The 17,139-nt window shown below is 35.4% G+C and overlaps 1 protein-coding gene across 2 annotated transcripts in view; it reads left to right on the forward strand.

The window, feature by feature from the left end:
* SPOCK3 (sparc/osteonectin, cwcv and kazal-like domains proteoglycan (testican) 3) overlaps nt 1-17,139 on the forward strand; it is a 188,992-nt gene that overhangs the window by 131,912 nt on the left and 39,941 nt on the right. For both annotated transcript variants that reach the window (XM_014945192.1, XM_014945199.1), the window contains one exon: nt 2,297-2,411. In XM_014945192.1, the coding sequence (XP_014800678.1) occupies nt 2,297-2,411 (115 nt within the window). The remainder of the gene's footprint in view (nt 1-2,296; nt 2,412-17,139) is intronic.

Here is a 17,139-nt window from a genome sequence, read left to right on the forward strand (position 1 = left end):
TCATCCAACAGATGAGTTTCTCGAAAATTTCATGACATGGTTTCCCCATATAATTAAGTCAAATAAATTGGAATTATTTTATTGCTATGCATAATATAATAGTTCATGTATTTTTCTGCTGTTAAACTCTTCAGATGTTTTCCCCACAAAACAAATGATTTCATCGCTGTTCCCATCACTACCTCTCCTTTGTATCCCTGCTTCTCATCATGTCCTCATATTCTGTATGTCACAGATTTCTTTTCCTGTGGAGTTTTTCAGGTATGTTGCTTGCTCTTCTGCCAGTTTGAGAGTAACATTGAGGGAAGTCTGACCCACCTTTATTTAGCTGAGCTGCCTTTATGTTAAGTTTCAAATGGTGGTCTCATTAAGTTCAGTCACCCACAGGAGTAATCAAAGCCTAAAGCACAGGTATTTGATGGTTTGACTCCTCATGCTACTAAGATTGAACAACAAAATCTCTCAGATCTTAAAAGAGGGAAGATATCTCTTTTCAACAGAAATACTTATTAAATTCAGACTATGGTCTATTCTACTAACTCTGAAGATTGCTTCTGAGTATTAAAATATGAATTATGTCATACACTGTCTGGAAAGAGGTCCGGTGGGGATCATGGCTAATGCAAGCACTCTTCTGTACAGCCAGGGCAATTGTGCAGGGATGCGAAAGGTATTCATTTGTTTCATGTTCAACATAGAACTGTTCGATTTGCTTCAATTTTCTGGTCCTTCATGAGACACTAGTGCTATTTGTATAGCTTTCAATTGGAGCAGATCTTTTGTTCTTTTCTGTTAGAATTAAAAGATTCTTTTACCCTCATTGTCCTTTAACCATGCCTTTTTGGCAAAAGGTAGCACATTCGGAACTGAACTATAATGATGACTTTATGTAAATACACAAAATTTGAGGTATTATTTTCTCTCTCTTCTGATATATCTACTTTCTGGTATTGGCAGTGGTGCATAAAGGTATTATTTCAATGCAGTGATGCAGTTGAGCTTGTGCTAGATAGAGAACTGCATGACAGTATGACGGGGTTAGAAGCCTGACTGCATGAGAGGTAGATAAAGTTCTGTAAACTCACAGTGCTTATATCTGCATACTAGTGAAAACCTGAAGTGCAGCCTTTCAAGAGGCTCCTTTTTTTCTTACATAGCTACAGTGCTCCCACCTCTTACTCATTTTTAGGAGAGAGAGAGAGAAACTTCAACTTCAGTGTTTGCCAGAAATCTTGATAGTTGTGTAATGGAATTGCATTAAACTAAAATTAGATACCCAAAAAGAAGATAAGTCAGGGAATATAAGGCACAAATTCTGGTGAGATTTTTTTTCTGAAGTGTTGGAAAGCATAGAAAACATTTCATACTTTTATTTGTTACTTGAACTGGTTTTCTGACTCCTACGCTTTTAAGTTACATGTTCTTTACCTAATTAATGAGACATCTTCCATCTTTTATTCAAGGAAGAAGTGTTGTCCATAACTGTCTTCCTCCTTTCCTCTTCTGCAAAAACTCTTTGCAGATACTTACCCCCCCCTGCTCTGGTGTTTTGGTTTGTGTTTTTCGTGAGATTACATTGGCAAAATGTCCTGCAGAAAGATCTGTTTTGGAGTGAAAGTTCAGCTTTTCAGTAAGAATGACAGTGTTTACAATAATGTTGTTTTCTATGTATGTACTCTTTAACTAGGTTGTTTTTATATGCTTGAAACAACAACTGCATTTCCTGGTTAGATTTAGTTAATTTTTGTATGGCTTCTGAATTTGAGCTTTAAGTATCAGATCAGAACCACACAAATTAATCTGTTTCTATATTGGAAAAGATCGTCACTGGGCAGAATTGCATCAGGCCCAGCTTTCCATTTTCTCTGATACTGCTTTTTACTAGGATACTATCATCTTAAAGGTAGAAATTGTGATAAATTCTGTAGCAATTCACTGTTAATAACTTCGTATTAGTAATGAATATTGTTGCCTTGTTTTTTGTTCATATAATAGAAATGAAAACAATGCAGTTTACTTCTATTTAGTATGCATATTCAAGTTGGTCTAACACCAGAAGTGCATTCATGCTTGAATTGAGCCTGAAACTGTAGCCAGGTTAGGGAACAAAACCTTTGTACCTTTATCTAATGTAATTCTTAGTACAAAGGTAGGATATTATGCAGAAAATTTGGCCTAGCACCTATGCCTGCAAAGATTTAAGCACTTCATCAAAGATTGCCTCGAAATACTTGGAGCTATGATTTTTATTATAAAAGATGTTTATATTAACGATAGTCATTCTCTCTCCTTACAGTGTAAATTAGACTATCAAGCCTGTGTCTCAGGAAAACAAATCTCAGTGAAATGTGAAGGACGTTGCCCTTGCCCTTCTGACAAATCCACAAATGCAGGCAGAAATGATAGGAGAGGTGAGTGATGGTAATTTGTATGATATTTTTAACAGCTCGTTTCTAGAAGGAAATATGGCTTTGCTTACAGAGGAGTACAGTGATCACAAACACTGATTATTCTTGACTAAAACCAGCTTCATTTTGTTCAAGGTTATTTTCTCTGCTGTGGGTTTGGAAATTGTGCCTAGGGTAAAATACCACTGTAATTTTCAATTGCAGTTATCATAGTATGTATTATTGTTGTACTTTTTTTACTCTTTAATACTCCTCAAGATGCTTATCGCTGTACTTAAGACAAAGAAAAATTAATTCCTTATTCATCAGTGTTTTCAGCTAAATATTCAAGAAAATGAAGTGGGATGGGGAAAAAAAGGAAACTTAAAAGTCCTTGTTGCTGCTTATATCATAGGAGCAAGAAGTTGCATTTGAATTATGGTACTATTAGTAAAGACTATCATATAAAAGCAAGTTCTTTGTGTGAAAAGTGTTTGATAGGAATAAAGGATGGCTGAGAATATTTGTACTTCAGTGACTCCAGGCTGACACTGGGGAAGGTTGCTGTTAAGCAAAACAGGGTACTCCTGAATAGAGAGCCGTCTTAGCATGAGGTTTTAAGCCACCATGTACCTGAATTTTCCAAGAACATCATGACTGGAGCATTTTTGCATTTCTTTAGACTGATATAGGCCATAGACTTCAGACTGTATTTTTTAATTTTTTCTGTATCGTCACACTCTTGATAAGTAAGCTAAAGTCTTTATGCACAATACCCTGTATCTTCATTGGAAATAGATCAAAACTAGCTTTTGAAGGGTTTGTTGTTGTTTTTTTTTTTTTTTCTCCTGTAGCAACCTTATAAAGATAAAAGAAACCAGCATTGCATTCCTGGACTATGTTAAAGTTGGTATTTCATTATGATTTGATGCATTATTCCAAATTTATTGTGCAAAAGAGTCATATTGTTTCCATGATAAGCTGTAGCTACTGCCAAAATGTTTTTTTTTCCTACTTTAAAAATTGAACTGATGTTCTTTTAACAATGAATAGACAAGACCAATGCAAACATCCAGCTGTGTGCAGGCATATAAGTCAGTTGAAAAACTGCTCTGAAGCACTTCTTTACGTCATTTTTTGGACAATATCATTGATTGTGTAATTAAATATTAATTGAATATGTGTAATTAAATATTCCCTATGCTATAAAGTCTCTGCAAAATGATACAGCCTTGAGGTTTTTTAAAGCATTAATTTAAAATGTCATGTAGTAGCTGTAAATTAATAGATAAATCTGTCATCTGCTCTTATTGCCAACCCAAATGAAAAACACTGGAACACCCAGCCTTATATGGTTATTTTGGCCCCTTTGATAAGAGATACAATATATCATTAATGCAGTTGCAGTTTTCACTACCAACAATTTATGCATCTCCAGCATAGATGTGGGGATATTTGCTTTACAGTGGGCATGAAGTAAAATTTAGATAGTGAGCCAAGAAGCATTTGTCTGTGTGTAGTAGGCATACAAGTGTTAGTTTTTTAATATGGTACCATTGCCCTCTGTTTTTACCAAAAAAAAATATTAGCATTTTCTCTGCTGGAAGCTGTTTCCACCTGATGCAGTTATTTTTGTCTTTCTGTATGTTCTTTCAAGCATATACTATTTTTGTTACTTCTCTACTTAAGCACTGAAAACAGTCTACAGACAAATTTTATTGGCTTCAACAAAATGGAATTGTTTTAATTAGGAGTGAACTCTTCTTGAATATTTATACTGCCAAGGGATCAAGATTACTTGTGCTTAGTTATGTAAAAGAGAAAGAAAAAAGTTCCTATATGAGTATGGGAGTTAACACTAATCCAGTCCTGACAGATTGTCAGGGCAAGCAAAATACAGGGTTTTTCCAACTGCTGCATTTTACCTCAGTGTTGAAATCTGTATATTGTTTCTTTACAAGGCCAAAGGCCAGGAGACATGAGAGAGATGAAAGTGAGCTAAGTATCATTCCTGAAATTTCAGCCATTATTTTAATAGAATACAAAATTACTTGTAACTTTTAAATAAGAACTTTTTTTGTAAGAATAACAATTATTTTCTTTTAATGGAACTCCTTTAGGTGTTGTAAGCTGTATATGCACGTCAGTTGCTTAGAAATTTGACAAAACTAAAGGGGCAAAGTAAGATTAATGTTCCAGTTTCAGGGATAACTTAAGCGAGGGTTTCTTAAAATACATCCCCTGTCTAGGACAATTTTTCCTTAATTTAAGATTGACAAATTCTACTGAATTTTTGGTGTATCTAGGGAGAAAAGTATGTCTATGAACTTTTCTGTATCAAGACTATTTTGGGACTCCATACTCCTTTGGGAACCAAAATTAAACCAGTATTCAGAAAAACAGATTTGCATCTTAAAATATATTTGAATCTAATCATAAAATCATAGAAAAATCTTGAAAGTGAACTCTGAAGTTTATCTAATCCACCTCTGTGACAAATACATGAGGCAGGTGCATCCTGTATTTCGTGAAATCTGTCCTGTTTTAACGATACAGTCAGTAACATTGAATCTGACGGATGTGCAGGGACTGTTAGATTGAATCCAAAAATGAAAGGGCTAAGAACTTGGTCTAGAACTAGATGTATAAGTTGATAACAAAACAAACAAACAAAAAAGAATGCAATAAAATAAAGGTCTTTCTTTGTCATATTTTTGTTTTGGTTTTAGTTTAGAGAAAGCAACGGGGATCATATAAACTACAGCAGGTGCTCCAGTAATTTTCAAAAGGAGAAAGAAAGACAATTGCCATGATAGGGAAAATCTGAAGAGCACTTGAGGCAGTGTTGGAGGGAAGGTTCACACAAAATTAGAAATAAATTTAGATTGGGAGTATGGAAGAGAGGGATGGCTTAGGGAGTTGCGTAGAAGTGGAATGAGAAAGGTAAACCAGAATGAATGGGAAGCACTACCACTGGTGACAGAGGTGTTAATTAAGAGACTAGAGAGGAAGCCCTTATAGGACCCTATCTTATTTTTCAGGCTAGCAATTGCCTCGTGTCCTATTTTCACTCTAATCTTCTTTTCAAGTATGTACCAGAATTTGGGGCATCCAGGTCATGCTGGCTTGCACAGTTGTGAATGTAGGGATTTCACCAAGCTGGAATCTGCAAATCTTTATTTTCCTAAGCTCTTCTGAGTCTTTTTTCCAGTGGTTATGTGGAAGCAGAAATTAGGAAGGCTTCTGTGCATTGCACATTTTAGAAGACTGGGAAGAGTTCTGTCCCCTTGGCAGTTTCTGGGTACTGTTTTTTGCTCCAAATAGTAGAGTAGTTATGACCCTTTTGCTCTGAAACATACTGAGCCCTGTCCCATGCCTGTCATAGAGGACAAAGGTTTTGCTAGTCCTGTTCTTCAGTCTAAAAGATAAGAACAAATACGCCTGATGCAGTGTCAAGACTTACCAACTGTGTCACTGGGATAAGGAGATGAAACTAGTTGATGGGGTAAATGCTGAAGCTGCACTCATTTTTAAGGATGAACAAAGTCCTGTTAACTGTTATCACTGACCTCCGCACACTTAGTCTGCTTTACTGTCTGGCAATTCAGATCACCCATCCTCCCACCCATTCCCAAATGACCAGAAAACAAGAACCAGATCAGTCCTTTCTCTGCCAGGTCAGTCAGTCTCACCTCTGTGCCCAGCAAGATCATGGAACAGATGCTCCTGGAAACTATACTAAGGCACATTGAAAATAAGGAAGTGATCAGTAACAGCCAACATGGCTCTGATAAGGACAAAGTGTGTCTTACAAATGTGGTTGCCTTTTGCAATGGGTTTGCAGCGTTGGTGGATGAGGGAAGAGCAACTGACATCATCTACCTTGACTCATGCAAAGCATTTGACACTGTCCCACATGACACCTTTGTCTCTAAATTGGAGACAGTGGTTAAGGTATTGGCTGGATGGTCACACTGAAGAGTTGTGGTCAACAGCTTAATGTTCAAGTGGAGACCACTGACAAGTGATGTTCCTCAGGGGTCAGTATTATAACTGTTGCTGTTCAGCATCTTTGTCAGCAGTATTGACTGTATCATTCAGTGCACGCTCAGCAGATTTGCCAACACCAAACTATGTGGCGTGGTCACCACACTGGAGGGACGGGATGTCATCCAGAGAGAGGGACCTGGACAGGCGTAAGAGGTGGGCCTGTGCAAACCACATGAAATTCAACAAAGTGCAAGGCCCTTCACAAGGGTCACGGCAATCGCACATTGTCCCTGTCAAGCTAACACTGTAATAGGTGTGTGCTGTAACATGCCCAGGGTCCTGGTCTCTCAAACACTCTGTTTCAAAGATTTGGCTGATGTGTGCTAGAGCATCCTCCTGGATAATGTCTTTGGATTTCGTCTTCATGGTAACAGGGTTGGGATTCTGTCCTGACATAGAGTCAAGATGCAGCTGGGACAAGCTCAGTTGAAGGTCGTGCAGTTTAGATGGAAAAAACTGTAACATTGTGAGTAAAATAGTAAATGTCCCTTTTCATTCCTGAGCTACTGAAATAGAAGAATTTGCTTTCAAAAATTTTCATCTTAATTTCTAATAAATCCTGTGAAAGACCTCACTTAATATTTTCACAAAAATAAAAGAAGTAGACTTACATTCATGAAAAAAAGGGCTTCCCTTTATCTGGTCATCTGAGGAAGACTATAGAGGTAACACACGGAGCTGCTATAAATCTCATACTCTTTGAGTCTAGGCTTTTGCCAGAAGGAAGTGAAAAGGCAACATTTCATGCTGGAAGTATTTTCAGTTTGCATATCTGAAAGACTTTAATCACAGAACATAGCTGCTCTCTCAGCTGCATCCTATTTTATACTGAATACTGCTGAATTGTTAATTGCTATGGAGAGATGTGGATAAGTAACAGTTGAATTAAAGACACCGTGGATTCTGTTTCGTTCTGCGTGCATCAGTGTGTGAAAAACAAATATAGGGACTCTTTAAACAAATAGCAAAACAGCACTCTCCCAAATCCTCTTATTTTATTTACGTGGCAACATCTTCTCAATACATGACCTCAGCCACTCTTCATATAGTACAGGTATAGATGCCAAAAAAAAAAAAAGCTTTTTTTATGTTTGCATTCAAAGAGAACACTGAATGCTTTCCAGACTTCACAAATAAAGAGATTTAGGGCCAAAAATAACATTGTGTTTACTCTTTAATCTCTACTTTGTATTATTACCTTTCAAGGACAGAGAGTAATATTTTGTAATTCCTTTTTTCACTTCTGCAGGATTAACTCGAGGACATCAGTACAATAAAAGCTGTATCCAAAACAACATATACAAGACCAATTAGGCCTGATATTATCAGTGATCAGTTATGGGGTAGCCAGGAGAAGCCATTTTATGAAACAATAAGCAAAATTCCCATTTATAAGATGAAGTTCATGCTGTGTGGTCAAGGATAAAATTTAAGTTTCAAACCTCAAAGAAGACAAAAATAAACCACCAAAGAAAATTACTGTTATTTTATAGTGCTGTTCAGGCTTTATTTACAAATACGTTAGTATGTTTTAAAATATCTCCCAAAAGATCTAATTATAGCATCTAATTTTATTCTACCATGCATGTTAAAGAAAATAAGGGATTTGCCTATAAAAAGAAGTACAAAGAGAAGCACGCTGGTTTTCATAATGGAGAAACTCCTCTCAGTTGTTAACATTCTCTGAAGAATATCCACAGTAAAGGAAGGATGCAGTCTCAGTAGTTTGGGAGTATAGATATCAGCAACATTTTCTATTTTTTATGAGTTAAATTTGCATTAGGTAATTGTCAGCTTTCTAGTCTACTGTTGTTCTTGGCCATAGATTTATGATTCAATAAAATATTTTGTTATGTAATTGCTACTGCAGTTCTATAGGATGCAACAGTAAATGCCTTTACTACTGGCATCAACGTGAATCTTGGCATTGATTTGAAAGTAAATAGGCTCTAACACTGTGACTCAGTTTTTTTCCAGAGGAAAAAACATTATCTATATATTTCTTACTCTACCGAATTTTCAGAACTCTACTTCACTAATGTTTCTGAAACCTTTTGTGATTTTAAACATGCCACAAAACTACAGTGTATTATTGTATATCTGTTTTAGTTCTTTAGAGGGTATTGACTTAGCAGTAAACATGCATTTTGCTTTTATTACTTTTTATACTATAATACATAGTATTCACTTTTAAATCTCAAAGCTGCTCATCTTAGACTGAAATTTGTCCAGGCATGCAAGCTAAAATATTTTTTTTCACTTTGTTTAATTCATTATACACATTTACAGTAATATTGAGTTGTAACTACACATTATATATAAAGAGAAGCTCTTTAAAGATAAAGTGAAAATTGATGCATTGTAGTTTTTTATGCTTTGAAATTCAGTCATGCTAATTCACCTAGAACATCTTTTTTCTCTCTGTTGTATATAAGGTGAATTATAGACCATTTTTCACTTGATCTTTAATAGGAAGTACTATTGTTTAATCAGGTTTTGTTGTTTTAGTATCTTTATAAATGTTAGGTTTTTTCTAAGATAGCAGACTATCTTAGCTAGAATTCATCAGCAAGAATTCATTTGTATCGGCAAATGATTTTCTATATTTATGAATTTGCAAGCACAAAAATACTGTAAAAGACATTTATTTAATATTCATTACTGTGTGTAATAACAGAAACTTAATGGAGCCAATTTTATTGTTTATTCCTTCAATGTTAAAAATAAATGTTAAGGTAAGTTTTCTGCATTAATCTTTTTTAGATTCTTAAACAGAATAGGTTTTTTTGCCTGAGTGACGCTGAGCCAAGTAAAATTGTCAGCAGTATCTTCTTTCATTAATCAAACCCCATGTTAAGACTTTCTAAAAAGAGACTTCTCCATCATAATTAGTAGTAATCTGATGTAGTGTGATTAGTAGCAATCTAATGTGGTGCAGAATGATAGAGAATGTGTTTGGAATGAGAAGGTGTATATGACCTGCATGGCCACAATCCCCTGGTCCCCTTGTCATCTAGCCTGGGGGTTAGCCAGAGCCCACCACGTGCTCAGGCTTCCTTCCCCTGGAACCCAGGGAAAGGTTGGAAATAAGGGATGTAGGCTGCTTGCCAGGTCTTATCCATATGTGGTGTGGAAAAGCACACCTGAACTTGGCAGATAGGAAGCTTTGAAGATCCCACAGTTTAGTCAGGTGGCTGAGACTAAACAGTAAAATGTTTGAGAAATACAAAGGGCCTGTGGCTGTGGTTGGAGGACAGGGAAAATGGAGATGTAGCTGTGTAACCTGTACTTAGGCTGTAGAGGTGACTTTGTCATTTTTGCTTCAAATGTATTAGTTTCTCTTGTAATTTCAAACTTCTCATGTGGAACAGGGTGTGTTCATTTTGTTTTAAACACTTCGGTAGTTCAAGAAAGATAACTGGGATTGGTTAGTCGTTAATAGATGGTCTTTTGGCTAAAAATAAATTTTTGCTTTGGCATTTTGTTCTTACAGGGGTTAAAATGTTTGGGAACAAGGGATAGAAATACATGTCTTGCAGAAAAGGAGTGATACCACAAATGCAAGTAGAACAATAAGGCAGAGACATTCTACTAAAAAGTGTGCTATGAATTGGAGTCAGAGTGGAGCTGATAGTGTAGGGGGTGGGGAAAGAAGAAAGTAGCATGTGTTTGAACAGTGATTTATATTTTTTTTAATTCTTGGCAATGAAGTGTTAGTTGTAGAAAAAATTAAAATTCCGTTTAACATCTCTGCTTGCTGTGCGAGTGCTTTTATCACAGAACACCAAGGGCATATATGTCCTATGCCAGTTGTGGCTTTCAAAACAGGTGTGTATGTTTGAGGATATGAGCACAGCTGGGACTGCTCAGTGGCCTTGTCCATCCTGTCCATAGGGAGCAATTTCAGGGTGAACTTCCCAAACTTAATCTCGAGCAAAAATAACTGGTTCACTAAAACTCAGTATGTGAGAGTGAGCTTACACACATGGGATGGACCCTTAAGACTTAGGATGTGTTGCCCTTTTTTTAATACTTGAATTCTATGGCAATGTTCAGACACTCACGGCCATTTAGATACTCTGCTTCTTTTTAGGTAAAGACAATATATATAAGATGAGTACTTATTCAGGGTTGTTTTCTTACTGCTACAAAGTATTCATATACTTTTCACAAAGGGAAAGACTTCTCTATAGAAGATTGCTTTAAATTGATTTATTATGAAAGTTTTGATTAGCCTGGTTGATTTTGTTATTTCCTTTCCCCATGTTTTTAGTAGGGGAAAACACAGCAAACCACCCAAACACCCAAAATCTCACACTAAATATGTCTTTAGAGGTGAAAATGTTACCTTCAGTGCATCATTGTGTGTTTTTGTGTGTGATGCTGCAATTTAAAGAGAGTTAGACAAGCCATTATGATGAAAGAAGATAATTAATGCTATTTAATTTTATGTTTGATAATCATTAATTTAACCTAGGTCATTAAACAATCCACAAACAATTTCAGTCCTAGACCCCCCAAAACACCCGAATTGTTAGGAAAGTTTAGTCTGTGTAGCCCAACAAACTCTATTAAACTATTTTAGGTAGTCATGAGAGCATGCTTTTTTTAGGATAGGTTCATTATCATCTTTTGCTCTCTGCCAACCAGCTTTTATGGATTATAAAGCTGGAAACTTAAATATAGTGCAGACCATTAAAATGGGGTTGCATTCAATTATAATGGCTATAATTGCCTTAATTATGTAAATGAAGGGGCCTTGCCAATCTTATGATACTTTAAAGGCTTTAGAAGTGTGTCACAGTAGTTCTATTGAGAATAAATAACCAAAGAGATGCAGATCGTATGCTAAGTGTCTGGATCAGCATTATCTTTCTGTTCATGCAATGTACGAGTAACATAACGGGATACTGCTCTGTTTGTGTCTCAATTACTCATGTGGTGGTAATATTTTTTTACTGGTGCTATTTTTATACCATCAATATGCAGTTATATTTAAAAGTCGTTCATTGCTCATCAATGGGAGATAAATGCTATAAAAAGACTTTCTTTATCAGGTAATTATTTTAAACTAGTTTATTTGCTTATTTTTGGAAGGTAAATGTGGTGCCATTTGTATAACCTACTACTGAGTTATTCTGTCCTGTAATTATGTCAGAGCTTATTGGATAATGAAGCTACTTGAGATCCTCAGGAATGTGATGGTTCAGTAGCGTTCTGAAGCAGTGTTGGATCAGTGAGTTTCACTTACTTGTCTTCAAGTAGGATGTAAACCTGGTATTTAAAAAACATGTGATATCCTTTTTGCCACCAATTTTCAATCACACTAATTGAATCTTTAATAGTTTAATTTCCTTCTTCAGCTGTGCTATATACTCTGTTAAATCTTTGTAGTATCACTTTTCTGAAGTTACTATTTCAATAGCTGTTAGAATTTTGGTATTTTCTTCAAAATATCAAAGTCCTTTAAAAGCCAGCGATTGAAAAGTCTGTCTTTGCCAGCTACTGTTAATGTTTCTGTAGTTACTACACAGAAGTTGGCAGAAATAAAATGTGCTAATTACAGAGTCAATGTCCTGGTGATATGATCTCACTTTCTGAATTGTTTTTTGTAACTTTTTTTGAAAGCATGCATGTTGGATCTCAAGCAAAAATTTAGACATTTAATTTTTGAAGCTGACCTTTGTCATGAAAATTAATTTCCATCTAAGCAAACTTTAAGCAAATATTCCAATAACTTATGCAAGAAAAGAACTTCGGCTGGTATCAGCATGATGTTACTTGGTTGCAAGTGGTTTCTTCTAATAATTAAAATATAATCAGTTTTTAGACATGAAAGTACAAATTTGCACTAAAAATACTTGCTCACCTTTCCTGAGTATACAGACAGAAGAACAATATTGATTTATTGTTTCACTTTTACTTTTCTTGTATAAATATTTGAATTCTCTTTCACAATTGAAAACCATTCTTTTGGTTGGTGTAATGTTTTGAAGCACTAGTTGGAGGGTTTATGTGGGTAGTGTGTGATTCAAATGCACTGAAAGTGTTTATTTGTGCAGTGAAAGTATGATGACTTTGGCCATGTTCACGTCATCTGATTATCCTACTAATTTCAAGCTGTGATAAATTCTAAAAGTTCGAAAAGATGATGCAATGCTGAAAGGAGATTTAACACGGTGCCTCCTTCCCAGGGCAAGCCTTAAATGCTTTTGAGTGTATTTGTCTTTGACAATACATCTTCCTGTTGCTTAAACACCCACCAGCTTTACTGTTCATGCCAAATTGCAATTTTGCAATTTTTTTCCAAATCTTTGAGTCTTCAATTTAGGTTACTATAGCTTTACACAGAGACTAGATAAGAAAGATCAAACAAATATGCACTAGTATCAGCATGATCTTAATCTGTTTCAGGTGAAACGTGGGTTTTTTTAATATCTCCACTACTGGCACTACCAAGAAGACATATTTTCTATTGCAAATAAAAAAAATAGAATTTTTTGTGTACCCTTGATGAGTCAGCATTATGAAAGTATAATTAGATAGATACTCTGTGACTCCAGTTATTATACTTACCCAGCTGTGTTGCTTTTTATCTTCTTCATAAAATACAATAATAATTTTATTTTTTTCTTGATATCTTAATTTTATATCCCAGATGCAGGCTATTTGATATGTCAGAAATCCCCTAAATAAAACATTAAAGTCTTCATGGAAAAGGAAAAACCCAGCTTCTTCCCTAAAGGCATCAAGACCCATGAAATTAACTGTGGCATCTGTTTTAACTGTTATTCCTGCTGATACTGCAAGATCAAGTGCTATAGCCACCTTGCATGCAAGCATCAGCAGTTGTTCAGTTGTATCAAATTGTAAGCTTAGGCTCATTAGCATGGTGGCACCTTTATAATAGTCTGAATGCTAAATGAAAAGCATTCAGCATTAAAAAATAACTACCCCTTAAAATTAAATTGCTTTGAAAAACAGGTTTGTATTGGGATTTACTAGTACTAAAATGTGTTTTTGTAGGAAAAAAAACAAAGACCAAATGATCTTATATTTATCATTTGTAAGAGTGCAAGGCAAGTCAGAAGAAATCCTAGATTGATATATATTGAATATTAATTCTTGTCAAAACTGTTTGCATTGTTTGTCCTGTTTATGATAAGGGATTGTTATAAATTCCTGAGATTCCTAATAGCAGGAGAGCATGAAACATTTAGAAACAGAGCTGTAAACCCAGATTTAGGGGAAACAGAGTAATTAAGATGGTTTTGTTCTGTTTTGTCTTTTCAACGGGATTGTCTCCTTATCTGAATTTAGGTGTCGATGAGAGTTTTAAGCAGGTTTATAGTACAGTTTACTATGTCTCATAGGAATCTGATTTTTTGGGGGTCTAGTTTTCTTTTAAGGTCAGTACTTAGTAATCACCCCCTGTAGTATTTCTGCATGCACGGTTTAAGAGGCTTAAAAGATACGTCAAAGGCCACTGATACGCTGTATTATTTAATCACCTTCTCTCTAAAGGTTTAACTTCGGAAGCAGTACAAAAAGAGCATGTAGATTTAACAAAGTGAACAGAGTACTGCTGCAGCTCAGAAAAAAAAAAAAAAAAACCAAAGAAAATACAATTACTCTTTATGCTCTTTTCTGTTGAAACAGATAAAGGAACGGAAAAATGAAACAGAGTAAAATTTCAATAATATGAACTAGGGACAACTTGTTGCTAATATTTTTGTCCGTGGCAAATTCAAGACCAACAGACCTTGCTCTCATCACCTCTCAAAAGAAGTAATAGGAAAAAGCACAGTAACAAACTTAGGATCTTAGTTATTCTGTTGCACCCTGTTTGACTGTATTCAAGAGAAAAAAAAACAGAGTTGGTAAAAGTATATATCCAAGTCAGTAGGGATGTTTCTGACAGTTTAATGGGTCATTGAATCAGAACTAGACTTTATAGAAAAAAGGATACATAACATTAGGAAAGCAAGGTAAAAAGAAAACAACTATAGATTGGAATCATTTGGCTTTCTTTAATTCAGGAAGAGTTGTTCACCAGCTCTAAAGTTTACTGAGGGATAGTATAGAAATACTTTTTCCTGAGACAAAAGCTGAAAGTAACCAACAGTATAAAATGTGTCAAAGCTAAAGGATGCAGGGAGTTGTTAGAAGCCAGTGTCTGTGACAGTGTGCTATTTAGAAAAAGAAAGCCGTAAAACAATTCAGTTGTTCACAAGGTTATTGTATACATATGTTTATTTCTTCACATCTCTAGAATTTCATTCTCAAGGGTTAAGGGTAGTTTTTGTAATTCAAGCATTGATTTACCACATCCATAGTTAATCCAGACAGTAATTTAATTATTAGTGAGAGCTTTCACTGACTAAGGATTGGCAGTCTGGACCTGTTACAGCAAACACCTCTGTAGCGGGTAACGTGAATATTGTCATGTAAGTTGCAGTGATCACTCTTACCTGTTCAACCAGACTGTGAAGATGTTCTTAACATATCACATGGGGGGTTGTTAGAAGTTCATTGATATGAGTGATGCTATGGGATTGGTTTCTTTAGCTTGTTGAAAAAGGTTCTCAACATTGGCAGGAATTTAGGAGTCAATATTGAGCAAATATAGTAAAGGAAAACAATGCATATTCCTTTCTAGCTGAAATATATTATCCCTTTTCCTGAGAATATCCTTATTTTCTTATGTTGAAGAACTATACATTACTGCTTTCCTTGTCATTTTCCTTTTCATAGGCTACTTTCTGCTACGTTTTTTGTATACTGTGTCACTTCTTCGAGTGAGAAGTGTAAGGTATTAGTCCAACACTTCACTCTTCGAGTGAGAAGTGTAAGGTATTAGTCCTTGTAAGTTAGGGTAAGAGAATTAGGGTGAATGATAAATGCTGAGTTACCAGTTATCTTAAATTGCTTGTTTTGATATTTTAGTTTGTTAATATTATTCAAATTTACTTTAGTATTTCACATAAAGTAAGTTGTAATAAGTGATTGATGCCCAGTGTCATAAAGATTGAAATTACTTTTTAAAAAAAAAAAATTTAAGCTATTTCTACATTTCTCTAAAATATTGGGAGAAGTTTAAAATCTGTTGTGTTTTGTAACAACAGACTTTGATCTGACTGTGGGGTCAGACTGCTGATTTGGTATATTTCTCCTCTGAAAACCAGAAACAAGCTGGGGGGGGGAGTTGGAAAAGAGAGAGAGAGATATGGAAAGCTTCGCTTAATGTGAAAGAATCAAGGAGATATGAACACCCTTTTTCCCCAAAATAACCTGTGCAACCAACACAGGTTATTTGTGTTGTGTTATTTGAAGAAAGATCGAGTAAATGGGGAATTAAACTACACCATCGCTTCAGCTGATCTTTCTTGAGATGTTTGAATTTATCAGTAAAATGCTTATACTACCATACTTTCATCAGGCTACACACCAATATTACAGAATCACAGACACACAGTCTGGTTGAGGTTGGAAGGGACCTCTGGAGGTCATCTAGTCCAAACCCCTGGTCAAGCAGGGCCAGCTAGAGCAGGTTGCCCAGGACCATGTCCAGATAGCTTTTGAGTATCTCCAAAAATGGAGCCTCTACAAGCCCTGTGGCCAACCTGTGCCAAGTGCTTGGTCACTCTCACAGCGAAAAACTGTTTCCTGATGTTCAGAGAGAACCTGCTGTGTTTCACTTTGTGCCCATTGCTTTTTGTCTTGTCAGTGAGCATCACTGAAGAGAGCCTGGCTCCATTTCGTTATGTCCTCCCTTCAGGCATTTATATATATTGAAAAGATCCCCTTGAGCTTTTTTCTCCAAGGCAAATAGTTCCAGTGCTCTCAACACTTTCTCATATGAAAGATTGTATTGAACCACAAAAGTAAAGCAAGAAATCCACATTATAATTACCTAACCAAAGTTGTCTCGCTATCATAATAGAATCTCATGATTGTTTTTGTCATATTCAGTGATGATGAGTGAGACAATTTTGGCTAGCTGTGAAGACGTGTGAAAGAGAAAAAGCTTTAAAAAAAGAGAATTACAAAGTATATATGTCTATACTTACTGAATACTATACTTAGCTCACTGTGCTTCTGTGTGCAAATGTATATATTCCTCCTTTAGCTAAAACATAGAGAAATACACTCTGATCTCGCATTTTTAAGGAACACATTGAGAAATGTGTAGTGTAGCATATAACATGAAATGTAGTCATGAAAATGTGATTTATAGCTCAAAATATATTTGTAACACAAAATTTTAAAATGGTGATGTAAATCCATACATTTTCTAGAAAGCTTGATACAGTGTTTCTAGATTTATACATTAGCTTACATCAGAGTTCCTAATTATGACTAATGTCTTGAGGAAAAAAATATATTGTTTGCTTACATGCACACACAATACAAAAGTCTATAAAGCTTCATATAGATATAAAAATCTCAGCTTTATGTGCCAAACACAAGTAGGTCTTTGCCAGTAGCAACTAGAACATTGAAACTATTCTGTGGAACTGAGCATTGTGATTTACTTTGGAGGGTAACATAACCACATACAAAGTATAGGGAAAAATGTAATCATTAGTAGTAGTCTAGAAACCTAACGTATTTTCTACAGTATGAGCTCATAGAAAGTGTTTGCAGATAGTAAAATGTGCCAAACAGTCTTAGCTTTCCATCTTTTTTAGCCACAGTGATG

The sequence above is a fragment of the Calidris pugnax genome, unplaced genomic scaffold, assembly GCF_001431845.1.
Source record: "Calidris pugnax isolate Ruff unplaced genomic scaffold, ASM143184v1 scaffold15, whole genome shotgun sequence".
NCBI lineage: Eukaryota > Metazoa > Chordata > Aves > Charadriiformes > Scolopacidae > Calidris > Calidris pugnax.